This window comes from Theropithecus gelada, chromosome 16 (genome assembly GCF_003255815.1).
Source record: "Theropithecus gelada isolate Dixy chromosome 16, Tgel_1.0, whole genome shotgun sequence".
In the NCBI taxonomy this organism is placed as follows: Eukaryota; Metazoa; Chordata; class Mammalia; order Primates; family Cercopithecidae; genus Theropithecus; species Theropithecus gelada.
Genome location: NC_037684.1, coordinates 41,803,427 through 41,826,894, shown reverse-complemented (window position 1 = coordinate 41,826,894; position 23,468 = coordinate 41,803,427). Strand labels below are relative to the sequence as shown.

The window sequence follows — 23,468 nt, the reverse complement described above, 5'->3', positions numbered from 1 at the left end:
TTACAGATGCCCGCCACCATACCTGGCCAATTTTTGAATTTTTAGTAGAGACGGGGTTTCACCATGTTAGCCAGACTGGTCTTGAACTCCTGACCTCAAGCTATCTTCCTGCCTCAGCCTCCCAAAGTGCTAGGACTACAGGCATGAGCCACTGCACCTGGCCAGCTAGTAAATGTATTTCTCATCATTCCCTCAAAGAATAGGGTCCCAGTCCACTTCCTTAAGCCTGACTCACTATTTCAAAACTGCCTCATAAAGGGAGAAGAGATCAATAAGGCAAGTCCTCAGATAGGAGATCAGCAGGTCAATTCTTCTCCCCACGAAGCTACTTACTTATAGATCCTTTCCCCTACATCCATGGTCTCCACACCTTCTGGACTTTTAACCATGGGGCTTCTGACACCAGGCTGTTCCAGGCTTTCTAACTGAACACTGAAGATGGCAGCCTGGCCCAAGGGTGTCCCAGGTACAGAAAGGAGGAATTGTAATCAGCTAATGCAACAAACCACTCCCAGTGTATGCTGTATTTCTCTAGGCTCTTGTTTCTTGACACACCTCCATCCACCTCCAGTCCTCCTTAGCATCTCCTCTTGACCCAACTCTCCAGAAATCACAACTAAATCACAGCATTTTTTAACGGAAGAGGACCAAAAAGATCTATGCATATATAGAGAGAAAGAGAGAGAGTGAGAGTGAGAAACACCAATACTCAAAGAGATAAAATAGTCTGGTCACTGAGAAGGTTAGTGGGAGGTGGTACTCAGCTCTCCTGACCCCTGACTCAAATTTCCAGACACAAGTTATGGCCATAGTCCAGCAGCCACTTGCTCCTAAAGTTCTCAAGGTATCTGATCCAAGGGACATCAGGTTAAAATTGAAAAATAGGCCAGTTGTGGTGGCTCACACCTGTAATCCCAGCACTTTGGGAGGCTGAGGTGGGCGGATCACCTGAGGTCAGGAGTTCAATACCAGCCTGACCAACATGGAGAAATCCCATCTCAACTAAAAATACAAAATCAGCCAGGTGTGGTGGCGGGTGCCTGTAATCCCAGCTACTAGGGAGGCTGAGGCAGGAGAATCACTTGAACCCAGGAGGCAGAGGTTGTCGTGAGCCGAGATTGTGCCATTGCACTGTGGCCCGGGGAACAAGAGCGAAACTCCATCTCAAAAAAATAAAAATAAAAATGATAATGACCGGGCATGGTGGCTCATGCCTGTAATCCCAGCACTTTGGGAGGCCAAGGCGGGTGGATCACTTGAGGTCAGGAATTCAAGACCAGCCTAGCCAACACGGTGAAACCCCGTCTCTACTAAAAATACAAAAACAAAAACAAACAAAAAATTAGCTGAGCATGGTGGCACACACGTGTAATCCCAGCTACTTGGGAGGATGAGGTAGGAGGATCGCTTGAGCCCAGAAGGTGAAGGTTGCAGTGAGTCAAGATCGTGCCACTGCACTCCAGCCTGGGTAACAGAGTGAGACTCTGTCTCAAAAAAAAAAAATCAGCATTTGCTTCTCTGCACCAGAATCGAGGTACACAATGCTTCAGTTTCTAGGTAACTACAATTATCCTGCCAGACTAATACGATGAGGCGAGTGCTAGTGGAGACCACCTGGAGACAGCTGAGGGCCATAGGTCAGGATTGAGTTTAACAGCAGGAAAAACAGCCTGATATGGTTTGGCTCTGTGTCCCCACCCAAATCTCACGACGAATTGTAATCCCCAGTGTTGGAGGAGGGGCCTGGTGGAAGGCGACTGGGTCATGAGAGCGGATTTCCCCTTTGCTGTTCTCGTGATGGTGAGCGAATTCTCATTAGCCTTGGCTGTTTAAAAGTGAGTGGCGCCTTCCCCTTCACTCTCTTCCTCCTGCTCCAAACATGGAGGACATACACGCTTCCCCTTCGCCTTCTGCCATGACTGTAAGTTTCCTGAGGCCTCCCTAGCTATGCTTCCTGTACAGCCTGCGGAACTGTGAGTCAATTAAACCTCTTTTCTTTATAAATTACCCTGTCTCAGGTAGTTCTTTATAGCAATGTGAGTTTATTTTATCTCTTGGAGTATTTGTGTTTCGATAGATAGATAGATAGATAGATAGATAGATAGATAGATAGATGACAGATAGATAGATAGATAGATAGACAGAACAGGCAGACAGACAGACAGATAGACCTTTTTGGTTCCCTCTAATTCAAGAATGGTGCGATTGTGTGTATTAGTCTGTGGACGAATACACAGTCCGAGATCTAAAATTCTGCCTCACAGATTCCTCAATGGGGGTAATCTTGCCAGGCCCACCTCTGAACCCCTTGGACACAAATACCTCCTAAACGTTTAATTTATATGAAACAAACAATACCGGTTTATTGTAGGGGTAAATTCACCCCTTCAACTCTCCCTCCGCTGCCCAGAGGTAATTACTGCTAATGTTTTGTTACCCTTTATTGACTCTTTCAAGATTTTTTTGAGTCTACATATGATTATTTTTTATATAATAAAATCATACTATACATATTGTTCCATATTGGAATCTGTTTTATTCATTAAAAAATATCTCATGTAAATGTTTCCAAGTCAATAAATATGAATTATTTTAGTGGTTCTTTGTTATTCCTTTTAACGGAGGTATAATAATTTCTTTAAGCGCTATCTTCTTACTAGACACTTGGGTTATGTCCAACTATGAAAAAAAATTCACGGCAATGAGCATCTTTTTTCGTATGTCATTGAGCATGTGCCTAATTATTTCCTTAAGACAAACTCTTACAGGAGGAATTGATGCATCAAAAGATATGCGTATTTTTCAAGCATTTGGTCCATATGTCAAATTGTCCCCGGCATGGCTGCACTCTCCGAAAGTGAGGTCCTTGTGGGAAAGCTCTCCCAGAGCAGATGGGAGCTGAGCTGGAAGTAGAAAGATGTTGAAATAGAGACAGAGGCAGCTGTGAGAAGCAGTATGGTACAGCAGGGCGAGTACCAACTTTAATTTCAATGGAAAACCTGGCTCCCTCCTCACAAACTGTGTGACATGGGCAAATTACTTACCCTCTCTGAGCCTCTCTCTTTCTTCATCTGTAAATGGAGCTATGACTGCCACCCTCTCACTATTGTAAGAACTGGAAACAATGTACATTAAAAACCTTGCACCGCTGTGCACTAAATATTTTTTGAATGGATGAAATAAGTTAATGGTTGGATGGATGGATGGATGGATGGATGGATGGATGGATGGATGGATGGATGAATTTTTAAAAAGGAAGGAGGAAGAGCAAGGGAACGGGATGAAAGTAAAGACAAAGCACATTTGTTGGAATGTTCATAGACTGGCTTGTTGGATGGAGGGCTGGTCGCCTTTGGGAAGTTCTAGGAGGAAAGGAGAGACAAGGGATGGTGCAAACTGAGCAGTCGTTTTCTCCATCACAACTTGTTCCTTCTTCTCTGGGTGCTGGTGGCTGGTGAGCAAATGTTTCACGATGATGACCCTAAGGCCCAGATATAAGTTGTTCCCCACCCAGAGGCAGAATCCCACACCCCAGCCTGGGCTCAGCATTGCAGTGGGATCCACCAACCCCAGCTGAGCCTCTTACCTCGACGAGCTTGCCACACTCCAGTGAAGGCACCCACACTGCCCGCTAGCTCACACTTCTCAGCCCATGGGCCATTGTCTCCTAGAAACCAGAAAAAGCATAATGGTCACCAGGCTGGTTGGACACTTTCGCTGACCCTCCCACTCTAGCCCTATCTCCCTGTGCAGCGCAGGAACTAGATAGAAAAAGGACTTATAAAGACAAACACGGGCCTGCTGCAGTGGCTCACGCCTGTAATCCCAGCCCTTTGGGAGGTGGAGGCAAGCAGATCACTTGAGGTCAGGAGTCCCAAACCAGCCTGGCCGACATGGTGAAACCCCTTCTCTACTAAAAATACAAAAATTAGCTGGGTGTGGTGGCGGGCGCCTACAATCCCAGCTGCTCTGGAGGCTGAGGTACAAAAAACGCTTGAACCCAGGAGGCGGAGGCTGCAGTGAGCCGAGATCACGCCACTGCATTCCAGCCTAGGTGACAGAGCGAGACTCCATCTCAAAAAATAAGTAAAAATAAATAAATAAATAAAGACAAATATGATTCCCACTCATGAAGAACAACCCTTGATATGAGGCCTGTCTCTACTGGGCTTTCAGAGACAAGTGGCCTTTTCTGCCCCAACACAGCCCCATCGTGAGCCTCTTGCCTTCCTTGCCTTTCCTCCCCTTCCTTCCTCTTTCCTCCCTTGCCTTTCTGTAAGTTTTCAGCAATCTCATTGCCACCATCATCAGCCTCAGTCCAGCCACTGTTTATGTACATCTATTATGCACCCAGTGTTTCACATACATCATCTCATAATCCTCCAACATGCTATGGAGTAGATTCTGTTATTAGCTTAATTTTGCAGATGAGGAAAAGGAGGCTTGGAGAGATTACGGGAATTCCCTCAGTAGTAGAATATAGATTCAAATCCTATAGGAGTTTATAACACCTTTGCTGCACGGTAGAGAGTATCGGTCTCTACTTGACCCGAAAGCAGTGTTTTTTTTTGTTTTTTTGGTTTTTTTTTTTTTTGAGACAGAGTCTTGCTCTGTCGCCCAGGCTGGAGTGCAGTGACACGATCTCAGCTCACTGCAACCTCTGCCTCCCAGGTTTAAGCGATTCTCCTGCCTCAGCCTCCCGAGTAGCTAGGACAACTGGCATGTGCCACCACGCCCAAATAATTTTTGTATTTTTAGTAGAGACAGGGTTTTGCCATGTTGGCCAGGCTGGTCTCAAACTCCTGACCTCAGGTGATCCGCCTGCCTCAGACTCCCAAAGTGCTGGGATTATAGGTGTGAGCCACCACGCCTGGCCGAAAGCAGTGCTTTTAACCTCTGTGGTTGCTCCAGACAGAAACCTAAAACACATCATGCATGTATGAGGCCTTTAAAGAGGCCACCAGTTCAGCTCACTAAGGCCACTCAGTCAAAAGACGTGACACGGGGAGTGGCAGCAAGTGGAATCTTTGGGACCAGAGAAGATGGAGAAGAGGGAAATCTTAGAACTGCACAAGGACAACACAGGCTCACAATGTCAATGTCATTCAATGGCAATTAAGAGCAATACCCAGATAGCCTGAATCGACACACAAGGGGCCAGCAAGGCGCCTGCTGTGTGTGTGCAAACCTTCCCAGGGACTTGGCCTTGGAGGCCCCAGTGGACAGGTGCTCAGCATTCAGGCCAGCAAGCCTTATCTGGGCCTCAAGTTCAAAGCAAGTCCCCTGACCTATGAAAGGGGATCACGAGGCCAGACTCTGCTCTTCACAGGTAACGTGCAAGTTTATCTATTAAATGGCAGTTAGGCTGGCTGGCTTTTATTACTTTACCTGTAAACCAGAGGAATGTGTTGTCCTTCGCTGTGTGGTCAACTTTGTCCTTGATCTGGCCAACCAGACCGTCCATCTCCCGGAGCCCTGCACCATACAGCCTTCTGCCCCGTGGGGCTGCCGGTAGCTGAGTCACAGGTAAGGGCACGTGCATGTGGGCCAGAGCCACATACAGCAGGAAGGGCCTCCCGCTGGTGCTGAAACAGGAGAACCAAGAGGTGACTCTTCAGAAGGCTCTCCTGGCTCGTCTGGTGCCTCAGGGATTCTCCCTCTCCTCCAGGAAACTCCCCAAAGCTCCTTCTGCCCCATAGGCTCGGGAAGGACACATTTATCCATAACCTTCCAAGGAAATGTGAAAGCAATCCGGTTAGCCGATTAAAAATGAGAACTGTAATAATAGTTACTATCCCTTATCATTTACTGAGAGCTTATTATATGGGACTCACGTTGTCTAGGTTCATCCTCATCATAGCCCCTTCATCATCAGATGAAGAATCAGAAGCTTAGAGATTAAAGGACTTGCCCAGGATATGCAATTAGTTACGTGTCCCAATCTTGCTCTTAAATGCCACACTGTAAAGTCTAAGGCATACACACACACACACACACACACACACACACACACACACACCTTTACATTTTATTTTGCAGCATCCGAACTATCCTGTCCGTTCTCAGCCTCCTTCCTTCCTTCCTTCCTTCCTTCCTTCCTTCCTTCCTTCCTTCCTTCCTTCCTTCCTTCCTTCCTTTCTTCCTTTCTTCTTTTTGTTTTTTAGACAGAGTCTCATTCTTGTCGCCCAGGCTGGAGTGCAGTGGTGCAATATTGTCACACTGCAACCTACGCCTCCTGGATTCAAGCGATACTCCTGCCTCAGCCTCCTGAGTAGCTGGGATTACAGGTGCCCACCACCACGCCTGTCTAATTTTGTATTTTTAGGAGAGACGGGGTTTAGCTCTGTTGGCCAGGTTGGTCCAAACTCCTGACTTCAGGTGATCTGCCCTCCTCGGCCTCCCAAAGTGCTGGGATTACAGGTGTGAGCCACTGTGCCTGGCCGGTCTTGTTCCTTTCTAAGAGATAAGTGGTTGTCTCGAGTTAATCACAGGAATTCCAAGGACACATATGACCACCAGGTAACATCTAGATCAGGGCTCTGTCAGAGGCCCTGTTGTTCTGCTGCCTCTGTAGTAATTCTGATTCCCCTGGAAAGTGCAGAATGAAAGGCTTGGAGGAGCTGGGGTTGTCTCCAAGCAAAGGTCCCAGCCTTACTCCCAGCTAAGAGCAGCTGCAGAATTACAACGGTGGCAGGGACCTTCAGGGGCCCCTCTCCCACAGATCCATCCATGGGGGTCTTTCAGAGGACACCAAGCAAGGGTATTGGGAGAGTAGAGAATCAACAACATTCCAGTAGGGGGAGATGCATGGCCCTTTCATACCTGTTCACCCAGAGATTCAGCTGGACCCAGGGGTCTCCTTAGCTCACCCTGGTTTACACCACCTCACAGCCTTGCTCTATAGCCACCTGTGCCCTCAAACTCCCCTGCATCCATGGCTCCCAGGGTCTGCCGCCCGGGACTGTGCTTGCACTCAGTTCTCCTTGATAGGCATAAAACCCTGGACACAAGTCCCAAGACAGGGGCCTCTGCCTTCCCCATTTTAATTCACACTTTCTCTGCAACATTGCTAGAGTTGCGTTGTTCAGGGCAGCAGCCACAAGTCACATGTAACTATTTAGATTTAAATGAATGAAAATTAAATCATAATAGAAGTTCCATGGCTCACACACTAGCACATGGGTGGACCTGGAAAATATTATGCTAAGTGAAATAATCCAGTCACCAAGAAGCAAATAACTGTATGATTCCACTTGTGGCAGGTGCCCGGAATAGTCAAATTCAGAGAGAGAAGGTAGAATGGTGAGTGGCAGGGCACTGTGGGGAAGAAAAACTGGGCAGCGCATGTTTCATGGGTACAGTTTCAGTTAGAAAAAATGAAAAAGTTCTGAAGATGGATAGTGGTAATGGTTGCAAAACAAAGTGAATGTTTAATGCCACAGAACTTTACATTTAAAATGGTTAAGATGGTAAAATTGTATCATTATATATATATCTGTATATATTCATACTCACAGTAAAATACACACACACACACACAAATTCCTAGCCACATTTCATATGCTCAGCAGCAGCAGGTGGCTAGAGGCTAGCAGCTTGGACAGTGCAGACAGAAAACATCTCCATTCTTGCCGAGTTTTTTCGTACAGCACTGATTTGCAGTGCCTGGTGACCCCTCTCCCAGGGATGGTCATATACAGTTGTGCAGGTTGTGGCCTGCATCAGGACATCCTGCTGAGTGAATGGGTCCTTATTTCCAGCTTACAATCTACTGCCTTGGTACCCTGCACAGGGCAGTGCCTAGCCACAAGGGGTGTCTTTTTGTAATTTTCAGGTAGATTCCATATTGCAGTGGTGCCTAAACCTGGCTCAAATTTCAAGAATTTTGCAAACCAGTTGTTAAACACGGCCATTGCTAAAAATTGAATTATATAAGTTTACAATGAAATAAATTTTTTTTTTCCGGGCGTGGTGACTCACATCTGTAATCCTAACACTTTGGGAGGCCGAGGCGGGCAGATCACTTGAGGTCAAGAGTTTGAGACCAGCTGGGCCAACATGGCGAAACCCTGCCTCTACTGAAAAATACAAAAATTAGCCAGGCGTGGTGGCAGGCACCTGCAATCCTGGCTACTAGGGAGGCTGAGGCAGGGAGAACTGCTTGAAACCAGGAGGCAGAGGTTGCAGTGAGCCAAGATTATGCACTGCACTCCAGCCTGGGCAACAGAGCAAGACTCTGTCTCAAAAATAAATAAATAAATAAATAATATTTTTTAAAGGTGGTACATTCTCACCATTTATCACTTCCTAATTACTACATTCTACTATGATGTATGCTCATGGGCTTATTTACATCTATTGTATGTGTGTCGTGGAAATAACACACAATGGCTTGCTACTGCCCATCATTTCTCAATGCCACATTCAGTGACATCTCCATAGCTGGAAATCAGCCATGGTGAGAGTGAGTATTTACACCCCAGGAATTGGCAAATGCTACAGATTGCAGCTGTTTTCTTGGAAATCAGCTCACCGTGTGTATGGGTGAGGGGTGGTCCTGCTGTCCACCCTTCATCATCCATCATCATCTTCCAAATTCTCACCCATTATCAAAGTCACATTAGCACCCTGAGCCAGAGGCTTACAGAGAAGGGCAGTTATGAGAGATGGCAGAGCACAGGCTGATGAAGAGCACAGCCTTGAAAATCCTGCATCCAAACCTCCGGATTTGTTACTTCATGACTGTGTAGCCCTGGACAATTAACTTACCCTCGCCATCTATAAATTGGGGACAATCAGACCTCCCCAACAAAGTTGTTGTGTAACTTCCCATACTAAGCATCTAATAAATGGTAGCTTATTCTGTTGTTGTTTTTTGTTTCTGAGATGGAGTCTCACTCTATCTCCCAAGCTGGAGTGCAGTGGCATGATGTCGGCTCACTACAACCTCCACCTCCCAGGTTCAATCAATTCTCCTGCCTCAGCCTCCTGAGTAGCTGGGACTACAGGCGCGTGCCACTACGCCTGGCTGATTTTTGTATTTTTAGTAGAGATGAGGTTTCACCATGTTGGCCAGGCTGGTCTCGAACTCCTGACCTCAAGTGATCCGCCTGCCTTGGCTTCCCAAAGTGCTGGGATTACAGGCGTGAGCCACTGCGCCCGGCTGCTTCCTTGTTAATAATGTTGAATACATGCCAGCAGTAGTAAGTATAAATGGTGCCCAAGGGTGTACCTCTTTCCCTGCATCCTGATGCCAGGCTAGATTCCAAAACATGGCATCAGGCAGAGCCCACACAGACTAGTCCCTTGGGGGCATCTGTCCTGCAAGTCACCTCTTCATATGCACCTGTGTTGAATGGAAAATAGAGTGGGGGACACCTGGTGCTTTAAAAAAAATACTGACTATATCACAGTGTGACTCCATTTTTGTTTTTTAAAATACGTTCATTTCAACTATGCCTTAATAAAACTAGGGAGACATATGTTTATGCACCAGCATAGAATGAGGCTAGAACATAATCAGAGCTATTAAAACAGGTTATCCTCATGCCTGTAATCCTAGCACTTTTGGAAGGCCAAGGTGGGTGGATCACCTGAGGTCAGGAGTTCAAGACCAGCCTGACCAACATGGTGAAACCCTGTCTACTAAAAATACAAAAATTAGACAGGCATGGTGATGTGTGCCTGTAATCCCAGCTACTCAGGAGGCTGAGGCAAGAGAATGGCTTGAACCCGGGAGGCAGAGGTTGCAGTGAGCCCAGATTGTGCCACTGCACTCCAGCCTGGGCAACAGAGCAAGACTCTGCCTCAAATAAACAACAACAACAACAACAACAGGTTATCTCCGGGGTGGAATTCAGGGTGATTTTTTTTGTTTGCTTGTCTTAGTTTTCCGAGATTCCTAAAGGGAACACGTGTTATTTTTGTGAGTAGAGAAGGAAAAAAACAAGTAAGATAACACAGGGAACATTCCAGGAGAGCAAGAGGATGCGGCAGGGCATGGAGACACACTGAAGATTATGGTGCAGGGACAGCTAAGGGTGGGGAAAATCATCTGATCCGAAGTGGAAAAGGGCAGGTGAGAGGCACCCATCTCTCAAGAAGTGTCCCCAGATGGTGCCTAGGTGGAGGGAGGCAGGCCTGGAGGTGAAGGCAGGGCTTCCCTCATGCAGGGGGAAATGAATACCTGCAGCTCTCAGCCCACTGGCCTCTCTGGTGGTGGTTCCCTGGGGATGGATGGACAAGGGGTCTCTCTGAATTGGACTGTTGCAATAACCACTTGTCCCCCACCCCACCATTTTGCCATCTTCCACTAGACCCTGGCATCACAGACAACCTTCTCTAACCCAGACTTGATCTGGCAGATCCATATTTAGAAACGTACTAGGGCTGTCAGGCACGATGGTTCACGCTTGTAATCCCAGCACTTTTGGAGGCCGAGGCAGTTGGATCACCTGAGATCGAGAGTTCAAGACCAGCCTGACCAACACGGAGAAACCCCATCTCTACTAAAAATACAAAATCAGCCGGGCGTGGTGGCGGGCGCCTGTAATCCCAGCTAGTCGGGAGGCTGAGGCAGGAGAATCGCTTGAACCCAGGAGGCAGAGGTTGCGGTGAGCTGAGATCGCGCCATTGCACTCCAGCCTTGGCAACAAGAGCAAAATTCCATCTCAAAAGAGAAAAAAAAAAAAAAAGAAAAAAGAAAAATAAGAAACATGCTAGGACTCATTGCAGCCTGTAGGGTCAATCCAAACTCCTCACCCAGCCATTGCAGCTTTCCCTATCGCGGTCCCTTCCAGCCAGACCTTCCTTCCCCCTCAAAGACTCCTGCTATATGCCAGTGTCCCAAGCACCTCACCCACTTCCTGTGCCTCATCTATGTTATTCCTCTCTCAGCAGTATTCTCCCTGTTATCTTGCCTAAAAACAATCAGTTCTTAAGATCCAACTCCAAAGCCACCAACAGTCCTCCTCCTTTGCTCCCAGGTCACGATTGGCTGCCTCTTCTCTGCCCCCATCTGTGCCATAGCCCTTTTCCCTGCTTCTTGCAGTATTAATAAGACACAAACAACCTGCATTAAAGCATGTTTTCACATATCTGTTTCCCCACTAGCCTGGGAATCACTCAGAGACCGGACATGTCTAATCCACGTTTGAATCCCTGGCACAACAGCCGCACGTCACTGGGGCTGGATAAAGTAACTCGTTCATTTATTCATTCATTCATTCATTCAATATTTATTAAGCTCTAACTGGGCACTGAGGACAGAGCAATGAGCACAATAGATACGATTTCCACCCTCTTGGAGCTTCACATCTAATTAAGACCAGGAAAGAGAAAAAGGCAACTAAAAAAGAAATAAGATGATTATTTAAAAATTGAGTATAGGTAGTGCATCCCAAATCTGAAAATCCAAAATACTGCAAACTCTGAAACTGTCTGAGTGCTGACCTGACACTAAAGGAAATACTTCTGGGAGGGTTAGGGATGCTCAGCCGGCTAAGTGTAGTACAAATAGTCCAACATCTTAAAAAATCCAAAATCAGAAATACTTCTAGCCCAAGCATTCCAGATAAGGAATACTCAGCCCATAGGAGTGATGGAAGAGAAATACAAGGTGCTGTGGAAGGTGTAACAGGGGAACTAAATGGGGTTTGGGGTGTGGTGGGGAGGGGAAGATCCCTGAGACAATGGGACCTGGAGGACAGTGTGTGGTGACCACACAAGGCAGAAAGCACAGCCCTGGGGGAGACATTCGATACGGTTGCATCCCTATTCATTAGTTTATTTTGTCAGTCACTAGAGATTTGTCTCCACATTCAAACAGGAGAAAGGAGAAAGAGGAGTTGGGGGTGAGTATGGTCTTTGGATCTGAACCTGGATCCCTGACATAGGTTGGTGTCGGTTGGGAGCTGGGTGAGAGGCAAGATGCGGAGGGGGCAGCACCACAGCAGGGGCGCTTAGGCAAGCACAGGTGCCAGCAATGAAGGGGAGTAGCGAATCAAGGAAAACAGAGAATTCTGCAGATCCCAGGCGTGAGCTCATGAAGACTAAACACGTCTTTCGTCTCTGCATCCCGAGGACCTAGTTCCAAAAGATGCGTGTCCTGTGTCTTAGCCTGCTTGGGCTGCTATAACAAAATACCACTCCCTGGGGTGGCTTAGTATACAACCATCGACTTCTCCCAATTCTGTGTTTTGGGTTTTTGTTTTGTTTTGTTTTTGTTTGTTTTTGTTGTTGTTGTTTCGCTCTTGTTGCCCAGGCTGGAGTGTAATGGCAAGATCTCAGCTCACCGCAACCTCCGTCTCCTGGGTTCAAGCATTCTCCTACCCCAGCCTCTCAAGTAGCTGGGATTACAGGCATGTGCCACCACGCCCAGCTAATTTTTGTATTTTTAATAGAGATGGGGTTTCACCATGTTGGCCAGGCTGATCTCGAACTTCTTCTGACCTCATGTGATCCACCTGCCTTGGCCTCCCAAAGTGCTGGGATTACAGGCGTGAGCCATTGTTCCTGGCCTCTTTTTTCCTTTTTCCAGGTTCTAGAATGCAGAAAGACTTTTCTGTTTGTTTGTTTGTTTTGTTTTGTTTTGTTTCGTTTTTGTAGAGATGGCGGTCTCACTATGTTGTGCAGGCTGGTCTTGAACTCCTGAGCTCAGGCAATCTCCTACCCTTGACCTCCCAAAGTGTTGGGCTTACAGACACGAGCCACCATGCCCGACTTTAGGTCTCCCAGTTCTAGAGGCTGGGAAGTCCATTGGCAAGGGGCTGGTTATTGGCTTATTAGCAGACAGCTGCCTTCCCACTGTATCCTCACATGGCCCAGAGAGAGCACACCATAGTCTCTTTCTCTTCTTTTAATACAAACACTAATCCCAACATGGGGGCTTCACTTTCATGACCTTATCTAAACCTTATTTCCTCCTAATGGCCCCACCTCCTAATACCACCCCACTAAGAGTTAGGATTTCAACGTGTAGTACATGACACCATGGAATATTGGTTTGTTTGAAAGGTCTGATTTCAGGCCAGGCACGGTAGCTCATGCCTGTAATCCCAGTACTTTGGGAGGCCGGGGCAGGTAGATCACCTGAGGTCGGGAGTTCAAGACAGGCTTGGCCAACATGTTGAAACCCCATCTCTACTAAAAATACAAAACTTAGCTGGGTGTGGTGGCATGCGCCTGTAATCCCAGCTACTTGGGAGGCTGAGGCAGGAGAATTGCTTGAATCCAGGCGGCAGAGGTGGCAGTGAGCAAAGATTGCATCACTGCACTCCAGTCTGGGTGACAAGAGCGAGAGACTCAGTCTCAAAAAAAAAACAAAGAAATACCTGATTTGAAACATCCTGGGCCACTGCTCATTCTGATGCCCGATACACTCCTGCTTATTAAGCCCTGTATTCCCCACTTAGGCGCAATGCACGGTCCCAGACCTCATAAGGAACAGAGGCCCAGCTAGCTCTGGGACCTAGGAGCCCATGCCTTCTACCTGCTCCTTTGTCCTATTCAGAGCTTTGCCTGCTGCTTAAAACATTCAGATCAAGCATTAGCAATCAGCATTGCTACCAGATGAAGAGTCTAAAGTCAAGTAAACTGAATGATCAGCAGTGATACCCAAGTACTACGTCGACGGTCTTGGGTGAGACACTAAAGCCAACTAAGGACCCAAGTAAAAACTCCCTAAGTCCTGGGCCCCCTTGTCAGGGAAGAGTGGGAAGCCGCACTCTAGGGATACCTGGTGGTTTTGACAAACAGGCCCAAGTTGGGGGAGGGGCTTGAGGCAGGGGCCAGAGTCATGGAGGAGGAAGGGCAAGGATCTGGGGGCCTTTTCTGCTGATGCTCAGAATACCATTTGGCATGTGGAAATCCCAAAGAAATCAGCATTTCTGGGGATTTCCTTCTGTAATGTTAAATGCCAGCAGGACTCGGGACTTTTCACTTAATAACCAGTTAATGAAGTAACAAAACTGTTCCCCTCTTTTGTATAATAAAGAGGCTGTGGGTTGATTTGCCTTTCAACTGATTGATTAACGGGTGGATGTCCAGGCTCTATGCCCACTTCGGAGGGGGCATTAAACAGTCCCAAGTCCCCATTCCTTCCCCTAAGAACACAGTGTTGTTTGGTTCACTACAAAAGCAGAAGAGACTGTCCCCACTAGCCTTGAAGCATCCATGTGCCATGGGGCACAGGGGCCTGAAACCATCCCAAAGATCCAGCGAGCTGGGAGACGCTCAACCCTCCAGATGGGAGAAGAGGCTCTGCCCTTTCTACTCTTGACAATCTGAAATAAAACAACAGTGTTCTCAGAAAGTCCTGATAAACCCTTAAGATGCAATGTCTGAAGCTACCTTTGAGATTCAATCCTTAAATAGGTTTTATTACCAAGAAAACAGGATGCCTGGACCTCCTGCATGGCTGCCTCTACCCTCCCTGCTGAGCTTCTAAAAAACGTCCCATGTGGCTGAACGAGGGGTGGGGGATTCCTGCATATTCAAGGGGCTGCTGTGATCACTACAGGTAGAGTCCCTTTTTAATTCTGCCCAAGTGGACAGCCATGCAGCACGTGTTGTCTTGCCCACTTAGGCTAAGGCTATAGAAAACACCAAGTTTCTTGGAGCCCATTGCCCTTGAGGAGTGGAATCCTGAGGGGAAGATAAGATGAACATATATGGGGTCATTAGAAGGCAGCAGGCCGGGCGCGGTGGCTCAAGCCTGTAATCCCAGCACTTTGGGAGGCCGAGGCGGGTGGATCACGAGGTCAGGAGATCGAGACCATCCTGGCTAACATGGTGAAACCCCGTCTCTACTAAAAATACAAAAAACTAGCCGGGCGCGGTGGCGGGCGCCTGTAGTCCCAGCTACTCGGAGGCTGAGGCGGGAGAATGGTGTGAACCCGGGAGGCGGAGCTTGCAGTGAGCCGAGATCGTGCCACTGCACTCCAGCCTGGGCGACACAGCGAGACTCCGTCTCAAAAAAAAAAAAAAAAAGAAGGCAGCAGAAGGCAGTTATGAAGGGGCGGGGAGGGTGACTGTGTGCGCATGTGTGCAGGTACACGTGTGTGTGCACTTCCACCCCACAGTCTGTGGGTGTGCCCTCCAAATAACTGTGCACAATTTTGGAGTTGTCCATTATTTCACAATGTCCATTCTTTGCCCTGACATCTGACAGAGGTTGTAAGCCAGCAACCCTCACGCATATATGATTTGTTAGAGATACACTGTAGTATGGTTTTGTTTTTGCTTTCTTATTTTTTGGGTTTTGGGGGTTTTTTAAGAGACAGGATCTCAATGTGTCAGGCTGGAGTGCAGTGGCGCGATTATGGCTCACTGCAGCCTTGAACTCCTGGACTCCAGTAATTCTCCCAGTTCAGCCTCCCAAGTTAGCTGGCACTACAGATTCACACCACTACGCTCAGCTATTTAATAATTTTTATTCATTTTTTTTTGAGACAGAGTCTTGTTCTGTCACCCAGGCTGGAGTGCAATGGCACATTCTGGGCTCACTGCGACCTCTGCCTCCTGAGTTCAAGTGATTCTCCTGCCTCAGCCTCCTGAGTAGTTGGGACTACAGATGCGCGCCACCACTCCCAGCTAATTTTTGTATTTTTAGTAGACACGGGGTTTCACCATGTTGGTCAAGCTGGTCTCGACCTCCTGAACTCAGGTGATCTGCCCGCCTCGGCCTCCCAAAGTGCTGGGATTACAGACATGAGCCACCACGCCCAGCCCCTTTTTATAATTTTTTGTAAAGACAAGGTCTCACCAGGTTGTCCAGGCTGGTCCGGAATTCCTGGCCTCGAGTGATCCTTCCACCTGGGAGGACTACCCAGTGTAATCCCAAAGCACTGGGATTACAGGTATGAGCCACCGCACATAGTCCACTTCTTCGTTATTCTTATTTACTTTTATTTTATTTTATTTTATTTTACTTTTCATTCTTTTTTTTTTTTTTTTTTTTTTTTGAGACAGGGTCTTGCTCTGTCACCCAGGCTGGAATGTAGTGACACAGTCTTGGCTCACTGCAGCCTATGCCTCCCAGGCTCAAGTGATCCTCCGTCCTCAGCCTACCGAGTAGCTGGAACAACATGTACACATCACCATGCCCGGCTAATTTTTGTATTGCTTGTAGCGACGGGGTTTCATCATGTTACCCAGGCTGGTCTTGAACTCCTAGACTCAAGCAATCTGCCCACTTCAGCCTCCCAAAGTGCTGGGATTATAGGCATGAGCTATCACACCCAGTCTTTTGTTAATTAGTAGTTTCTAATATTTCAAGATCAGGAGATTTCACATAAAAGCCAGGTATCCTATGTCTCTTGTAAAATGAAAAGATCTGATATTCCAGGTTCACATTTTCACAAAGAAGCACCAAGCAGCTGGAGCTAGGTAGTAGCTGCCCCCTGCAGATGGGGCATGTGCTTATGGGTTTGCTGTAGACCCCACCACTCCCTAATGCCTTACGTTCATCCTGCTTCCCTCTTTAAGGTTACCTATCTGTGCCTTCTAGATGCGGGAATCTGTAACATCTGTCTGGTAGAATGAAGGATAGCTCCCAAAGATAAACAGGGTCTAATTCCTGGAATCTATGAACATATGGCAAAAGAGACTTTTCAGGTGGAATTATGTTAAGGGTCTTGAGGTAGGGGGATCACCTTGCATTCTCCTGGTGGACCCTAAACGCTATCACAGGTGTTATTCTAAGTGGGAGCCAGAGGGGAGATTTGACTAAGAGGCACGTGAACAACAGAATTAGAGTTGAGAATGATATGGCCCTAGCTTAGAAATGCCGGAAGCTGGAAAAGGCAAGGAAGGAATTCTCCCCTACAGACTCCTCAAGAAAACAGTCCTGCGGATGCCTTGATTTTAGCCCCCTAGGACTCATTTCAGACATCTGGCCTCCAGATCTGTAGCAGGGTAAGTTACTATTGTTTTAGCCACTAAATTAGTGATTGGTTGTTACAGCAGCAATAGAAAAGTAATATATCCTGCCAGCTAGTGAGCTCAACAAATGTCTTGAGTGCACAGAGTGCAGTGGGCAGGCCCTACCCTCGAGGAGCTTATAACCTAGAAGGAGAGGACAAAATGATCATGGCAGTGGAACATGATCAAAGCAACAGAGGGATAAGCCCTAGGGACTCTAGGCACATACCTGAGGAATCTCTAATCCAGGACTGCGGATTTCCAGAAGGCGCTGTTTTCCAGCTTTATTTATAGGAGACATGTATGCATCCATCTCTGCTGGGCAGCAAAACTCTGTCAAGGCCTCAAGCGTGCCGAGGCCGAGGGACGTGGTGTGTGTGCACGGGTAGGTGGAAGCAGCGGGAGGCCCTGGGGAGGGAGGGAGGCTCCTCACCTTGCCTGCTGGATGAACTGGGTTGCTTTCTCCGCATACTTCTGGGCAAGGCTGCTCAAGTTCACCGGCTGCTCCACGATGTTGAGGTTTTCATAGAGAGGGAGGGCCACGTCAGTGTAACAGTCTCTTTGAAGGTTGCTGTGTGGAAACCACAGACCGTAGAGTATTCATTTCCTACGTACTCACGGAGCAGAACTAAATGCTTTAATGCAACAATGCATATGCACATAAATACAACTCTGGCCCCAGATGATTCTTCCGGTTGGCCATTTCCTCCAAGTGTAAAAGTCTATGCATAATGCTTTCTTCCATTCCCTCTGAATAGATATTTAGGCTCCTCGGACAAGCCGACCACTCTGTAAAGCTTACAAAGACTCTCGTGAGCTAGGGACGTTATTTTTTATTACTTCCATTTTGCAGGGAGAGAAACTGAGGTCTAAAGAGGCTGAATGATGTCAAGCAGAGTCCCCCCGCCAGTCAGTAGCCCCATTGCTGGCTTTCTCTGCGGTCTCACTTCAATCCCAGCCTCTGTGTATGGCGTGTAACTTGGCGTTTTCTGAAGTCAACACTCGGGACTTCATGTAATACCAGATCTGTCAATAGGACAGAATATACAAGATGGGCCAGGTGTGGTGGCTCATGCCTGTGATCCCAGCACTTTGGGGGACCGAGGCCAGCAGATCACTTGAGGTCAGGAGTTCGAGACCAGCCTGGCCAACATGCTGAAGCCCTGTCTCTACTAAAAATACAAAAAGTAGCTGGGCATGGCAGTGCATACCTGTAATCCCAGCTACTCGGGAAGTTGAGGCAGGAGAATCATTTGAACCCGGGAGGCGGAGGTTGCAGTGAACTGAGATCATCCCACTGTACTCCACCCTGGGTGACAGAGTGAGACTCGGTCTCAAAAAAAAAAAAAGGAACACATAAGATGGATTGGGACAATTTGAATTTTAAGCCATATTTGCAGAATTTGGAGAAACTTCAGCAGTTGGAAAAAAAAAATAAGAGTTAAACTAATAACATCTCCTGGAAAAAAAAAAAAAAAAAACAAGCTCATGGCCAGGCACGGTGGCTCAGGCCTGTAATCCCAGTACTTCGGGAGGCTGAGGCGGGTGGATTGCCTGAGGTCAGAAGTTCAGGACCAGGCTGGGCACAATGGCTCACACTTGTAATCCCAGCACTTTGGGAGGCTGAGGCGGGTGGATCACCTAAGGTCAGGAGTTCAAGACCAGCCTGGCCAACATGGTGAAACCCTATCTCTACTAAAAACACAAAAATTAGCCATGGTGGTGCACACCTGTAGTCCCAGCTACTCAGGAGGCTGAGGCAGAAGAATTGCTTGAACCCAGGAGGCAGAAGTTGCAGTGAGCTGAGATTGTGCCATTCCACTCCAGCCTGGGCATCAAGAGCAAAACTCTGTCTCCAAACAAAGCAACACAAGCTCAAGCTTTGATCTTACAGATGGAAATGAATCTGACCCATGGCTGCCCATCAATGTGGCTAAGTCATGGTCTGACTCCAGTCATGATCTCTGGCAAGTTACTTAAGCTCCCAGAGTTATCTCCTTATCTGTAGCACTGGATGGCCTGTGCCATCCTTATAGGGGTGCTGGTGGTCTAAAGGAGATAACAAATGGTTAGTGCATTGCACACAGCTTCAGTGTATTAGGAATTCCAAAAAAACTCAAGCTCTCAGTCCTGGTCACCAAAGAGAACTAAGAGAGAAGCTGAGAGCAATGGAGACAGAGGTGGTAATGAATGGAGTCCTCTCAGGCAAATACATCGTCCTAATAGTGCTGGGACGGATTTGTGAAGAAATCAAAACTCCCCATCACTCTACATGCACACACACCCCATTATAGAAATATAGGAGATATGGTCAGACTGGGTAGATAATTGTTAAAAACCACAATTTTTGTTTTGTTTTATTTTTTTGACACAGGGTCTCACTCTGTCGCCCAGGCTGAAGTGCAGTGGCACAATCTCAGCTCACTCCAGCCTCAAACTCCCATCTTAGCCTCCTGAGTAGCTGGGACTATAGGTGTGTGCTGCCACGCCCTGCTAATTTTTGTATTTTTTGTAGAGACGGGGTTTTGCCACGTTGCCCAGGCTGGTCTCGAACTCCTGAGCTCAAGCAATCCGCCCACCTCAGCCTCCCAAAGTGCTGGGATTATAGGCATCCCAAATTTTTTAAAAGAGAAAAAGAATTATCACCATGCTGGGCATTATAACACTAATCTCATATTTATGTCGAATTTTTCAGCTTTTTATTATATCATTGCAACTTCATAAGTCATTTACATTCTTTCCTTTTTTTCCTCTCTCTCTCCTAAGCCACCATTTTTTTCTGTTTGATTTTTTTTTTTTAAGGCAGGATCTGGCTCTGTCACCCAGGCTGGAGTACACTGGCATGATCTCAGCTCACTGCAACCTCCTCCTCAAGCCATCCTCCCACCTCAGCCTCATGTGCAGCTGGGACTACAGGCAAGGGCCACCACACCCAGCTAATTTTTGTATTTTTTGTAGATACGGGGTTTTGCTGTGTTGACCAAGCTGATCTCAAACTCCTGGGCTCACAAGGTCCACCCACCTCAGCCTCCCAAAGTGCTGGCATTACAGGAGTGATCCACTGCACCTGGCTTTCTATTGGATTTTTAACATAGATTAAAAAGAGATTTTTAACATAGATTAAAAATTTTTTTAAAAAATTTAAAAAACTAAAACAGGAGCAGGATTGAAATTTTAAAAAAAAGAAGAAGAAGAAGAAAAAGGCTGGGGCAGTGGCTCATGCCTGTAATCCCAGCATTTTGGGAAGCCAAGGTAGGCAGATCACTTGAGGTCAGGAGTTCAAGACCAGTTTGGCCAACATGGTGAAACCCCATCTCTACTAAAAATACAAAACTTAGCCAGGCGTGGTAACACAAGCCTGTAATCCCAGCTACTCAGGTGACTGAGGCAGGAAAATCACTTGAACCCGGGAGGCAGAAGTTGTAGTGAGCAGAGATAGTACTACTGCACTGCAGCCCGGGCAACAGAGCAAGACTCCATCCCCCCACCCCCCCAAAAAAATAAAAATTTTAAATTTTTTAAAAGAGACTGGCTGACATATGTCATACCTCCATATGTCCAGGTGTGATTACAGGTGTGCCCAGCAGGCCACAGTGGGTGAGGAGGGCAGCAGGATGCTCTATAGCCTCGTTTCTCGTGCCATAATGTGCAGAATCCCTGGGTTTTTGTTTGTTTGTTTTTGTTTTTGTTTGAGACTGGATCTTACTCTGTCGCCCAGGGTGAAGTGCGGTGGTGCAGTCATAGCTCACTGCACGCGTAAGTCTTGTTAAAAGGCAGACCTGGGGGTAGGGTGTGAATTCGTGCACCTCTAACAAGCATGTAGGTGATATCCATTAGGCTAGTTCAGTGACTACACTATGAGTAGCAAAGACAGGAAGGGACTTATGGGCTCTGGATTCAGAGAGCATTCCTACCTCTTTCCAGCTCCAGTGTAACCTGGGTAACATAAGCTTCCTCATCTGTAAAATCAGGTAACAGGTTGATGCAAAAGTAATTGTGGTTTTTGCCATTGAAAGTAATGGCCAAAACCGCAATTACTTTTGCACCAACCTAAGAAATACCTACCTCACACAGTGGTCATGCGGATTACAGATAAACATAGACAGTGCTTAGACTGTAACAATTTCTCAACAAATACCCATTATTATATTAACTATTGTTTTATAGATAGACCAGCTGAGACTCACCTTTCTCAAGTGGCTCAGACACCTGTAGCCTTAGAAATAACCACAGTGCACTGTCTGAACAAGGGAACACGTGTTTTGTGCTGCATTCTTACCTGAGTAAGGCTTATCATCTTTTTTTGTGATCATAAATGCACCGCAGGATATTTAGGAAATACAATGAGAAAGAGGAAAATAAAAACCTGGCTGGGTGCGGTGGGTCATGCCTGAAATCCCAGCACTTTTTGGACAAGCGGGTGGATCACCTGAGGTCAGGAGTTCGAGACCAACCTGGCCAACATGGCGAAACCCCGTCTCTTCTAAAAATACAAAAATTAGCCTAGTGTGGTAGTGGGCGCCTGTAATCCCAGCTACTCAGGAAGCTGAGGCAGGAGAATCGCTTGACCCAGGGAGACAGAGGTTGCAGTGAGCTGAGATTGCGCCACTGCACTCTAGCCTGGGTGACAGAGCAAGACTCCGTCTCAAAAAAAAAAAAAAAAAAAAAAAAAGAGAAAATGAAAACCCTGAGTCCCACAACCAGAAAAAGTCCTTGATAACATTTTGGCACGTCTCTTTTGAGTCTCTGTTAATAGGACTACAAAGATAGGGCTACAGAGGTCATTAAGATCTTACTGTTAATGACTTGCTTCCTGCATTTTTTTTTCACTTACTATTATATCATAAGCATTTTCCCATTTCATTAAATGTTTTTTCAAAACATCCTGTTTGGTGTCTGTTTGGCATTCCAACATCAGAACGCTGGCTTAGTTGTCCATGGGGTGATAAGCTCAAAAGGCATCCTATGTACTTTCTTTCTCTCTCTCTCTCTCTCTCTCTCTCTCTCCCTCCTCCTCCCTCCCTCCTTATGTCCAGTGTCTGGGCTAGAAGCAAAGCCAGCAGGCAGAGGAGGAGGGAGGCCCCATATGTGTGAGACCCTGGCAGCCCAAGGCTGTCCCCAGCTGAGCTCACTAGTCCAAGGAACCTGGAAAATTTCAATAGAAGAATTTTGTGGACCTCATCGTTGAAAGGTTTCTTGCACTCCCTGCAAATAACATTTAAATTTGCACAGAATGTACCGTGTATCTTATTTGCCGTCTTAACTGTTTCCTGTCTGCATCTTTCATTTATTGCTGATGGACCACAGTCTTGGAACTTTGCCTTGTCCTGGAGCCCATCGCAAATGTGTCAGACAGCATTACCTTGATGGTCCATCACCCTGTGGACATGCTGGACAAGGAGGGTGGTTGTAGCCTGGAGTATCAGTACAGCCCATATCATGGCTATATGGGATTCCAAAGTAGTAATCAAAACCTGGAATAGAAGCAACTGGTTAGCACCCCCACGTGGCTGTGACTCCATGTGCTTGCCTTCGTACACCCACGACAAAAATGTAATTTCCTATGATTTAATACTGCAGTGCTATAGAGTATGTAATTAAAAGAGGATTTGATTAATATCCCTTTGTAGTATGCATAGAAAATCACTTTGCTGGGTTCTGGCTGTTAGATTAGATTTGCAAAACATCTTGTGATTAGAATTAACCCAGTTTGGGAGGAAGTGGAGAGAATTATTGAATGCCTAACATCTTCAATGAAATTACGAACATACTCAGTATTTGGTGAAAACTGACTAAACACATGACACTTTAAGGGATTAAAAAAAAAGAAAATCAGTTGTTCTTAGCTGCCACACCCACAGAGAAAAAAATTATAAAAACAGTTTTAGAAATAATGAACTCTGCCTTCAAGAGACTTTTCATGTGAAGAGAAAATAAGATATAAAGATTAAGCAATAAGAGATGAATAGGAGAGCCAACAACAGTGATCAGAGGAAGCTACCCCCGATAGAGATGGTGGGATGGGGATGGGGCAGGAATCTCAAAATGCTCCTTGAAAGATACTGCGTTTCAGCTGGGACTCAAAAGGCTGGCAGAATTTGGGCTTGCAGTGGTGGAGTGAAGGTGAGGGATGGAAGGGTGTGAGCACTGAGACCCAAAGCCTTTATGTTGAAGTTTTTTTCTGAGTTCCTCCTTCATTCTATCTCTTACCCAGCCCAAGCTTTTTTATTTTTATTTTTAGTTTATTTTATTTTAGTTTTGAGACGGAGTCTCGCTCTGTCACCCAGGCTGGAGTGCAGTGGGGCAATCTCGGCTCACTGCAAGCTCCACCTCCCGGGTTAATGCCATTCTCCTGCCTCAGCCTCCCAAGTAGCTGGGACTACAGGCACATGCCACCACGCCCGGCTAATTTTTTGTATTTTTAGTAGAGATGGATTTTCACCGTGTTAGCCAGGATGGTCTTGAACTCCTGATCTCATGATCCACCCACCTCAGCCTCCCAAAGTGCTGGGATTACAGATGTGAGCCATTGCGCCCAGCCCAGCCGA

The 23,468-nt window shown here is 46.7% G+C and overlaps 1 protein-coding gene across 8 annotated transcripts in view; it reads right to left on the bottom strand.

Annotated features, from left to right (window-relative positions):
- ARSG (arylsulfatase G) overlaps positions 1–23,468 on the bottom strand; it is a 175,725-nt gene that overhangs the window by 66,784 nt on the left and 85,473 nt on the right. For all 8 annotated transcript variants that reach the window (XM_025361648.1, XM_025361654.1, XM_025361657.1 and 5 more), the window contains 4 exons: positions 22,283–22,394; positions 17,354–17,491; positions 5,389–5,585; positions 3,587–3,667 (listed from right to left, as the gene is read on the bottom strand). In XM_025361648.1, coding sequence (XP_025217433.1) covers positions 3,587–3,667; positions 5,389–5,585; positions 17,354–17,491; positions 22,283–22,394 — 528 coding nt within the window. The remainder of the gene's footprint in view (positions 1–3,586; positions 3,668–5,388; positions 5,586–17,353; positions 17,492–22,282; positions 22,395–23,468) is intronic.